Below are 12,081 nucleotides of genomic sequence, written 5' to 3' on the forward strand. Positions count from 1 at the left end.
ATATAAATAGTTCTACGACTCATCTCACTACCAATGTCATAGGAAGAAGAGAAGGGAGAAAACACATCCCCTGCACAGTGACCCACAAAATGTTTCTGAACATGACCTTCAGCATCATCAGGGTGAGAGGGGCTTGGATGAGTGAGGTTCTTGAAGGCCTGCATGAATGATGCTAATAACAAGGCTATGAATATAACCCAGCAATTCTGACTCTAGGTTCCATGGTATTTCAATAGCACTACCTCAAAATGATCCTTCTTTTTATATAAGAGGTAATTCTTGCCATATTGAACATAATAGATGACAATAGAGGGTCATTTGATTTCATCCCTCATGAATCACATTCAAAATTTAACTCTGTTAAGTTTTCCAAGTTTATCAAGATAATTTTTAGTGCCTTATCTAAATCTGTCCAACTGGTTCTAGGAACAGTTATGGTCTTTTAAAAAATCACTTACATTAACTCTTTGCACTTTCAACTTACAAAAGAATTAACTTCCGGATTTGTATTGAGTTGATGAAACTCTGAAGAAATGTTATCATGTCAGTTAGACTATTAGGACTGGCAATAATCTATGCTTTTTTTTTCCTGCCTCAGTAACATTAGCATTTACAGGAAAAGAAAGGTTATATAGGCCATTTCTGGTCATGTGTTTTACTTTAATCTGCTGAGATACACATTTTTTTTCTATAAAACCAATGTCAAAGGTGGTCATGAAAAGCTCAAGCCTCAAAAGTAAAAGTCTACTTTTTTGATAGAAAAGAGAAGGAAATGCATCTCACATAAAATATTAATTAACTACCTAACGATTTTGTGGAAGTCAGTCCTTGGTCAGTATGAATAGATGTATGCATATTTCTACATCATTGCTGAGATTGTAAGTTATACTTTTTTTTTTTTTTTTTTAGAAACAGGAACATCCCTAACATCTTTAGGGAAAACAGTACTTGAACAATCTTTACCTAGCACACATTTAATATAAACTGTTTATATGTGAGACAAATTTAGGCACTCTAGGGGTGAAAATACTTTCAAGGCATTATGGCAACCCTGCTGTTAGGGGGGACGCTCAGTGATAAGGCCACACATGGATGAATGACTTCAAGGTAGATGCTAACATTTTCATTCACTTTCATTAGCTCGTGTAGTTTCTCATTGATTAAAAAATATTCATTGATCACTTAGTGACTGCAAGGCACTTGCCATCACTGAACATACAATGATCAACAAAATACTTTCTGAACCTTTCAAAGTTTACATATACCTATGCGGATGAATGATATTAAACAAGTGATTGAAGATTTATTTAATGGAAAATGTAACAACTGCGACAAAGTTAAGAGCGGTGTGTCCTAAACGTGTATCACTGGACACCTGACAGCTAATGGATTCAGGAAAGGTTGAGACCCACAGGATGAGCAAGAATTAGAGAACAAAGCCCACAAACCTCTAGTCAAAATAGCTCTTGAGTGAGATAGTCTAATATCCTGGATAGTACTCTAGAAGTGAGTTATAGTTTATAATTCTAGTGCCCTCAAAGGCAGAGAATATTATGACTGAGGTTACTAGTCGCCAACCACATATAGATATAAAGATATATTTATCTTTTTCTTCCTTACCAACAGAATCCAATTTTATTTGAAGAGCAATGTGCCCAGCTAAAACAATTCCTTTTTTCAAGTTCTATTATAGTTATAGGGTAGTTATTTGACATACTTTTAACTAATGCAAAGAAAGCAAAAGTAATGGGACTGGGAAAGTTCTTCAGAGAAAGCTGTTGTGTTATTAAACATATTTTTGCCTTTTGTCCTTTACTTTCATTTCTGAAATGAGAATGTTATGGTTTGGGCTATGGTCAGTATCTTGAGAACATAAGGATGAGCTAGTCTAAGAATAATACAGGAGAGGAATGCCTCGGTGGCTCAGTTGGTTGAATGACTGACTTCCGCTCAGGTCATGATCTCATGGTTCATGAGTTTGAGCCTCATGTCAGGCTTGCTGCTGTCAGCGCGGGTCCCATGTCAGATCCTTTGTCCCCCTCTTTCTGCCCCTCCCATGCTTGCACTCCCTAAAAAATAAATAAACACTAAAAAAAAAAAGAATGGTACAGGAGGAAGCATGAAAGGGCCTAAATGTCCAATGCTATTGTGGTGCCCCTATGCTCCTGGATTTTTAATGTCAGCTTTCTTTGAGAGAGTAAAAGGAAAATTAATCTGCAAATATATAAGGTAAATAGAATCTTATTTGAGGAAGCATCAGATAGCTATATACCTTCTTCCTGCTTTTACATTGATGAAAAAAGAAATATATATTCAAATAAATATATTTGTTTAATGAACTCTTTGTATGTTTATATGTTTACAAATAAGTATACAGTATACTTATATTTATGTGTTTATATAGATAAGTATATTTATATGATAAGGAACAGAAGAATTGAAAAGTGAAGGCTGTCACTTCTAGCTAGGGTGATCAAGAATGGAAGAGGACCTACTTGAACTGGGTTTTACAATTGTAAATTTGCCTTCAAATTTAAGAAGACTTTTACTGCCAAAGATAATTTTCCGAAAAATTTCACATTGCACTCAGGAACCAATGCATGTTTCCCGCAGAATTCTGTCATGTTTTAGTACAATAACTTATTTGCAACTGTGATGCAGATGGTTTGAGACAGAAGACCTAACGTTTAAAGAGACAGTACAGTTGTCAGGTATATTTTAGAGCCCTTAGCAAGATTGTTTTGGTAGTAAAGACAATAAAAGGATAAAGGGAGAGATGTTAACAATGGTTATAACTGATGATTTTTAGATATGGGAGAGGAAGGTGAAGAAAAGTAAATGCCAGCTTTCTGTTTGCAGACCTGGTTAAATAAGGAGTTATTATAGGTAGGTAAGAAAGGATAGAAGGTTGGGTAGTTGGGAAAGGGAAGATAATGAGTTTTACTTTAAGGCTATCTGAGGCTAATGAAGTGGAAATGTCAGCAAACAACTGCAAAATTGTGATTCAAGTATGAATTGTATAATGTTACATTAGAGAAAGTAGGTGAAATCAGTGGTTTTATTGTCTACATGATTTTGTCCATCAGCACTTTTTGTTATACTTTACTGAGCCTGAAGTACCATGGTGTAGCTTACAATTTTAGTTCCTTTCATAAACCAGCATTAGGGTAAAAAGTCTTTTCTGGTGTGCTAGGAGATTATGGCAAATAAAATCAATATTTTCTATTTTTGCCTATCACAAAACAGTATAATTTCCTATCTATATGAATATTATATATTATTATTTTTTTGTTCTAAAATAACACTTATTCTTTCCTAAGTCAGATATTTAAAGAGGCATGTGTTCAGGATGACAAATGTTAGGAAAGCTGAAAAATGGCAAGGGTAATGTGATTGTAATTATAATTTGCAACACGCAAAACAAAGATAATTTGATTATTATCTGAAATGCCTTTATTCTCTACAAAGCCCAAATGAAGCAACTTGAATAAGCATATTGGTAAATTGCTTTAATCAAAAAGTTTTCTGCATATTGAAGCAAACTTCACTACATTTATGACCCATATATATATATATATACATATATATGTATATATATATGTATATATGTATATATACATATATATATATGTATATACATACTATATATACTATATATACATTTGATTAAAGATTGTGATTCAAAGCTTTGTTTGAAAGTTTCATTGAAGTCTGCTTAAGTCGCTTAACTGATAGGACAAGCTTCATTAGAAAATACATTCTAGTGATTTTTTTAATAATTATATATTTGGGATTTTAAAATACATTTTTAGACTGGAATACACTCAGGTAGGTAGGAAATAACAGCCAGAACAATTTACCCAAAAGGTGTAATGAAAGCTTATTTCAGCCAAAGCATAGTGATAATTCTTATATTATGCTACCCTCCATTGTATTGATATGTTTGTCCCTAGAAACAGAAAAGAAATGAAAATAGATATGAAAGAGCATTTACTGTATAACTTGAAAAGAGTAGTTGTGGTTCAGTTACCCACAGTGTTAAGTCTAGTGCACGGATTTCTGTCATATGGCTCTTGCTGTCAGGTCTGTTGTAGACTGCTGGGGTTCGTCCTTCTAGTGACGGTTTGCCAGAGAAGTGCCACAAGACTAAGATTCCACTCTGTCTTTGTGGCTCTGCCCTTGTCACCCTTTTGAGTTTCCGGTTGAAACCTTGAGGGTCTCTTATTTCTTCCTGCATGTTCTACCCTCTACTCTCAAGTTTCAGCTTTACTCTTCAGCTTTCTACTCTTCCAAGTTCAAAATTTGTCAAATACCTTGAAGAAGAAGCTTGTATTTGGGCATGGAGAATTTTACAGGGGCTTCAACTTGCTTGACAGAATTGAATAAGGTCACAAAGTATGTGAAATAGTTTTTCCAAAACATAAATGCGGCGACCTGCTTTCCCTTGAAGCTGGTTGAAACTAGTGATTTTTTTTTTTTTAACTGTCTGGGACATTGTCTTCTTGTGATTCTCAACAACTTGACTACTTTTCAGTTTTGTTATTGTTGTTTGTTTGGTTCTTAACATACTAGCAGCTTTCCCTTTAAATATCCAGTTGACATCTCTCCAGGCAAGGAAGGTATCTTTGAGGTTACATGCAGTGTCACACCTAATAGGAATAATAATGCTAATGACAACGATGATGGCAATAGAAGGAAGTTCTAGTGCTTGTTATGTATCAGATACCATTCTAAGATTTTTACATACATCAATTATTTTAATTCTGTGATTATGTCATTTTTAGATAGGGACTGAGTTTTCTAGATAAAGCCAGGATACCTTAGATTTACCTCTAATTTGCACTGAGGTATAGCTTTTATTTCATCAGACATTTTGTGGCATTTTCCCTCAGTCTGTACTTACTCTTGTTGCCTCTGTGAGCTGGACATAGCTTCTAGCATTGCCAGCCCCTCACTAGAATGGAATTTTTAGTGCTGTTTCTTTGAATAATTGGCTGCCAGTTCAAAGTTTGTCATTTAAGCCTAGGACCTAGATTCATGTCCTAGCTAAAAAATTAGACCAGGAATATGCGAATCAGGCATTTTTAGTTTTTGGACCAGGACTCAGATTCTGCTGGGAAGTATTTTGAATTTTCCAAATACAGCAACAGGATACAAATAACTGGGGTAAAAAAAAAAAGCCATGAGAAATGTTTTTCATATCCACTCACCGTGTGCCTTTCCTATTTTCTGTGATGTATAAAGGATCACCCAGAGAGATTTGATGATCTTAGCTACACATACTGTTTTTTCCTGAAATGGTGTTTAGGGTACCATATATACGTATTGTTTAAATTATTGCTATTAGACATTGTTTCAGATTTATCTCACCAATCATTTGCCTAGGAAATTGACTTGAAAAATCAGTCTCTTGGTCAGACAAAATGAGAATTGAAGATGAGTAAGAAGAACTTAGAAGCACTGATAAAGGGTAAAAGAAGGTAGTATGTTTTCAGAGAAGCGTAAATACGCTGTAAGAACAGGTGATCATGAGCAAGGGTAATATATTTTCACTTAATAAAAGAGCCAGTGAATCTATTGAAATTTAGGATAACTAGTGTGATGAATTTTCCTGGGTGGGAACACAGTATTTCTGAAGAAAACTGATCACGGATGCAGTTTCTTATTGTTGCTTCAAGACATTAAAAAAAAAAAAAAAAGATTCCTATGTGGCAGGAGCCATAGCCATCAATCATATAGAGGCTGGGCACTGGAAAAAGGAATAGGTGGTGACACCAGGCATGGTGTTCAGGAAGCAGTAACCATAATAATGTCAGATAAGAAAAATAAAGTGTATAGTAGGGACAGTCAAGATCTTTGCAAAGCTTTCCTAAATACCCTTGAGTATGTTGTGTGTATTCACGATTTCTTTGTGCTTTGGCACTCTCTCCCACTTTCCTTCCACATACTACTGAAGCATCCCCAAAAGATCCAGAAGTCATCTTTGGAGCTACTGCTATTATTGCTTCTCTTCAGCCCACTCTTATTAAATATTCTGTTGATATAGGCCAGAAGAAAACAACTGTTGACTTTTCTTAGTTGACTTTCCGATGTGGCATTTGGTGTTTGACACAGGACTTAAACCAGAAATGTGAGGTTTCGTGTAAGCATCTCTCCCCTAGTCATGTTGAGTGCCCTTACCATATTTCGTGATTCTTTGGAAGTAGAAAATAATGTTGTTGGCATGTGCTTGGAGGTGATGACAAGGGTATGAGAAACCAGAGAAAGTATGTTTTATAAAACATGGACTTTAAAAGTCTGATTTTTCAATATCCAGATTTGTTTGACTTATTTGAAACATTATAATACTCCCCTATTAGTCCAAACTCTGGTAGTTCTGTCTTGTTTGCATTGCAATTGGCTTTTGTAGAATAGTTAAGATTAGCTAAAGCTTTTATAGAATTAGGTACCAATCTAAGTATTTTACCTGTTTTAATTCATTTAATCCTCACAACAACCCTATGATTTATGATGTAAATATTATTATCTTTCCCACTGACAAATGAGGAAACTGAGAATCACAGAGGTTAAGTGGCTTGCTTAGGGTCTCTAAAGAAGTAAGGCACAGATATTTGAAACCCAAGAAGTCTAGTGCTAGAGTGCACACCATTAGCCACAAGAGTCACCTGTGTACCAGAAAATCATTAAAACTTGAAAAGTTCCATCTTTCTACATCATAGAGATGAACAGATATGTTACATATAACATTTTCTATTTTAAAATAATTTGAGGAAAAGGAGTTAAATTTTTTTCATTGAAATAATTAGCTAATAGTTTACAGGCATTAATTGTGCAATGATATTTTATATTTAATTGAGTTTAGAATTATTGTAGTTATTAATTTCCATGTGGTTTATGTTGATTAAAAATGTTAATATAACTGTAGAGCATATAAACAGCCATAAATGATGAAAGGGGAAGGCTTTTAACTTAATTGGAATCTTAAAAATGAAATAAGCAGTTTCATTCATAGAAGTGAAGTATGGTCATGTAGAACAGATATAGCAGAGATAGTTCTGCTGCTTATGAAAACAAAAAATTATTGTTCTCATTCCTGTATGTAATTTGATTTTCAATGTGAAATTTGAAAATGAAAGTTTGATCTATATTATAAAGGCTATTTTTTTTAAAGAATATGGATCTAAGTTTCCTAATTCTATTTATTTAACCTTAAATTTTGACAAGCAAATTTACACTTTTATTAGGAGAGCATAAATTTAGGGATACTCTTTTAAATTTCTTTTTTTAAAAAGTGATTAGAAAATTTTCATATTTTTCTACTTATGCCATTGTTTAGTGTGAACATCTATGCTACCTAGTCTTAGATATATTCCATATAAGATATGTTTATGCTCATCCATTGAAATATTTCTAGGACATTCCAGCACCTGGCAGCTATGATGTTCAAAAATCATATGAGATGTCCCAAGTTCAACATAAATACATGCCACCTCGTAGTTTTGCGGCTAAGCTGAAACATACCTCCTTTCTTAGCACAGCTCCTCGGTGCCTGGAGAAAATGACTGATGGGCCAGGTAAGTACAGACTGTGTTTTTAAAGCTATGAGGAAAAAAAATTAAGGTTTCCATACTAAAATAGAATATTATAAACATACCTTTATATTTACCATACCCCTCTTTTAAATGTATAAGATGAAAAAAAATCTGCTTTATTCAGTGAAAGATTTTAGATTTTTTTTAGCCATAAGATTTTTTTGAGTTTTGTGTCCCTTAATTTTACCAAAGACAATGTTACTCATTTGAACTTAAAACTAATAAAGTCATTTTCTACTAGGGAATAACCCAAAATTCTTAGTATGGTAGATTTGTTAGAGGAGAAAGGAATTTAACTATGTATAAGACACACATCATGTTAGTATCATGGAATTATTTTAATTTTTCTCAAGTATCAAGAAAACATCCATATAAAAAGATAAACATTTATTTGGGAAGGTTAAAATTCCCAAAGTAATTTTGATTTTAAAAATTAGGATTAGTTCAGCTACTAATAATAGTTTTCTTAGACTAAAAATGAATGCAATAACTTTTCCTGGTAATGAGGATAAATCAGGTAAGTGTGTTATTTCACACAGGAAAACTAGATAGAAAATAGGAACAATCATTTCCAGCAGTAATTTAGAAATGTATTACCACTAAACAACCAAACTGTTGTAGTGACTACTTATGAGAATATGAAGAGAAAAAAAATGAAACAGAATGGAGAAACTCTTTCAAGGGTTTTTGATGAAGAACCAAATTAGGAGACTACAACCTGTCAGCCAATGAGAATACTTAGAGAGCCTACAATCCATAGAGGCTTGCTTTGTTTTTCACTGTTCTTTCAAGAATCAAGTATTTTGCCAAGGTAAAGGTCCATTGTAAGTCAAATTTTAACTTTGTGTATTTTTTTTTTTTTTCCTCTGGAGTTTGCTGTACCATTGTTGATTTTGTCAGGTTTCAGCTTTGTTATGAAGTAGAATTCAAACACTGTTAGTGTCCCTGACCACACTCATTATGTGGTCACCCAGAAATGGAACAGGGGAATTAGTTCTTTGAAATTCTGGTACTATCACGGTCACCATCACCAAGCACAATCAAATAATAAATAAATATCCAGGGGCACCTTGGTGGCTCAGTTGGTTGAGTGTCCAACTTCAGCTCAGGTCATGATCTCACAGTTTGTGGGTTTGAGCCCCATGTTGGGCTCTGTGCTGACAGCCCAGAGCCTGGAGCCTGCTTCAGATTCTGTGTGTCCTTCTTTCTCTGCCCCTCCCCTGCTCACACTGTCTCTCTCTCAAAAATCAACATTAAAAAAATTTTTTAAAAATATCCATTTCAGGGTTTCTTGAAGTAAATTATGTTGAACTTCATATTTTCTGAAGATTATTTTTTCTCTCAGCCTTTACTGTTCTCTCCATAAAAATTATTGTAGATGGAATGTATAGGTTTCAGTTAAGTGTCAGGATTGGCACTGTGATTTTTCATTGTTTCAGTATTTAGCCTAGGGCAAGTAAATTCACTAATTGTTTTATTAGTTTTATTTTACAAAATTCAGATAATACTTGCTGTCTACTTGGCTCTCATGAGAATATTAAAGATTAATAAGACAATTTCAAAGTCATCTCCAGAAGCTCTGAAGCTCCTTAGAAGTATAAAACCTTATTATAATATGAAATATATTTCTTCTTGTTGTCAAGCCAGCACTAGCTTCTGAAACAATTTGGGAGAGGGGAGTATCTTCATTATAAAGACAGTTATTATTTGAATTCAAAGACATAATGACTGTCAAAGTCACTACACAACTGTAGAGTAGCCAGCTTGCTAAGTGAAACGAGTTTATCACACTGGTTAAACTAATAATCCATCAAGATTGCCATCCTGCATCTTAGAAGTAGCCTATAATTCAAAGAAATTACAGCAGAAATCCCACATGCCTCTATAATAAACACATTAGAAAAAATGGATTTCTGAAGCTATTACCTGATATCATGATGTATAAAATTTGATTTCCTCTAAAATGTGCAAATATTGTAGTAATTAGAATTGTTCATTATTTTAAATTTAATCTACTATTTAAGGTGTACCATCCAAAACATGTTTTTAACATAGATTCAATAGGTGACTGGGGCCAATTCAATTAATATCCATGCTTTGTTTTGGTAATTGAAAATTAACTTCCATATGTCCTATTCTCTTACACTGATTTAATCAAGGAAAAGATATTCAGGCATCATATTATCAATTCTCTAAATAGATTCCTCATTTTTATTGATTTTTCAGTTAGGCTAGGTTTTTTTTGATGAATATGACAGAGAATTCTTGATTCTTTTTAATATATACATAGTAGTATGGTTTTCTGGTCTAAAATGAGAATAGCCCATATCTGTTTATAATTCTTAATACCGTTCAACTTTTCCTGGGAATACCATCTAACTAAATATGTTAAGTCTTGTAATTTATAAAAGGAAAATCATTGTTATAAAATAAGATACAGTGGTAATAGTTCTGTTGGTTATATGCTTTGTGTCAATTTTTATCCTATAGATAATATCATTTCATATCATATCTTAGAATTAGTTATGAGTGGAATGTTTTTTCAAGAAACAACAGGTGTTGGTGACGATGTGGAGAAAGGAAGCCCTCTTACATTGTTGGTGAGAAGGCAAACTGATGAAGCAACTCTGGGAAACAATATGGAGATTTCTCAAAAAGTTAAAATAGAACTACCTTATGATCCAGCAATTTACCTAAAGAATACATAAATACTAATTCAAAGGGATACATGAACCCCCATGTTTAATAGCAGCATTATCTGCATTAGCCATATTATGGAAAGAGCCCAAATGTCCATAAACTGATGTATGGATAAATAAGATGTGATATATGTATGTATGTGTATAATGGAATATTCCATAAGTATAATGGAATATTACTCAGCCATCGAAAAGAATAAAATTTTGCCATTTTCAATGACGTGGATGGAGCTAGAGAGTATTATGCTAAGCAAAATAAGTCAATTGGAGAAATACAATACAATATGATTTCACTCATCTGTGAAATTTAAAAAACAAAACAAATAATCATAGGGGAAAAAAGAGAAAAACCACAAAACACTATATATTAACTAACTGAAATGTAAATAAACACTTTAAAAAAATAAGTGTTTTTTAATCCTATTATTTTTTCATTTAAACATTGGTATTTTTTCTTTACCTTATTAATAGGAAGGACCTTTTGGGTTGTATGTCAAATTCTTTATAAGCCAGATGAAATAATTTTGTGTTGTTATGTGTGTATATACATATACACATAAATGAAACTATAAAATTGAATTTATAGAGCATCTTATCCATATTTGTTCCTTGAGTCATGACATTACTAAGAATTGAGTGGTTTGCCTTACAAAACTTAAAGAATATGCATACTGTTAACATTTGTAGTTAAATTGTTAAGAACTGAGGTTGATAAATGATATGAGTTATGAGTTTGGTTGATAAATGAATAATATTCTTATGTTATTTACCAACTTACAGGACATTCATTCATTCACTCAGCATTTTATAGTGATGTATTTATTTCAAATTATTTTAGAACTCTTTTTTTTTAATGTTTATTTATTTTTGAGACAGAGAGAGACAGAGCATGAGCAGGGAAGGGGCAGAGAGAGAGGGAGACACAGAATGTGAAGCAGGCTCCAGGCTCTGAGCTGTCAGCACATAGCCCGACGCGGGACTCGAACTCACAAACTGTGAGATCATGACCTGAGCCGAAGTCGGATGCTTAACCAACTGAGCCACCCAGGCGCCCCTATTTTAGAACTCTTATTAACAGCATGGAAGTGGTTTTGTTATATTCATAAATCAAGTTTTTGCATATATTTAAGAGAGAGAAAATTTATTTTCATTAGTCTAAATTAAAGAGGGAAGTAGTATATTTGCAATCAGTATAAGAGCATTAAATGTTGTGTAACCCATAAAAACACATTACAAAAATTTAATGAAGAAATTATTAAATGAAGTGCATCACATTATAAAGCAACCTACTCTTATTGCATCAAGGTTTAATTCATAGACCTGTGAATGGTTTTGTGATTTATCCAGCTCAGGTAAAGTAAAATTTTTGTTAAGTGAAAAAGGGCTTAAACATTACTTTATCACTCTTATTGACCTGGTTTTGGACATTTAGAAGAGGGAAAGACTCAGCAAGTTTATTTATTTTTTTGTTTTTATTAAAATTTTTTTTTAATGTTTATTTGTTTTTGAGCAAGCAAGAGAGACAGAGTGCAAGCAGGGTAGGGGCAGAGAGGGAGAGGGAGACACAGAATCTGAAGCAGGCTCCAAGCTGTCAGCACAGAGCCCGACATGGGGCTTGAAACCACAGACTGTGAGATCATGACCTGAGCTGAAGTTGGATGTTTAACCAACTGAGCCACCCAGGTACCCTAACAGCAAGTTTAAAAAGAAAATGAATGAGGGCACCTGGGTGGCTCAGTCGGTTAAGCGCTTGACTTCGGCTTAGGTCATGATTCCCCCGGGTACGTGAG

At 33.6% G+C, this 12,081-nt stretch overlaps 1 protein-coding gene across 1 annotated transcript in view; it reads left to right on the forward strand.

Moving 5' to 3' along the window:
• Positions 1–12,081, forward strand: part of STPG2 (sperm tail PG-rich repeat containing 2) — a 614,851-nt gene that overhangs the window by 223,171 nt on the left and 379,599 nt on the right. The window contains exon 11 of the mRNA XM_053901392.1: positions 7,415–7,574. Coding sequence (XP_053757367.1) covers positions 7,415–7,574 — 160 coding nt within the window. The remainder of the gene's footprint in view (positions 1–7,414; positions 7,575–12,081) is intronic.

The sequence above is a fragment of the Panthera pardus genome, unplaced genomic scaffold (assembly GCF_024362965.1).
Source record: "Panthera pardus isolate Hobbes unplaced genomic scaffold, ASM2436296v1 HiC_scaffold_13, whole genome shotgun sequence".
NCBI classification, from domain to species: Eukaryota; Metazoa; Chordata; class Mammalia; order Carnivora; family Felidae; genus Panthera; species Panthera pardus.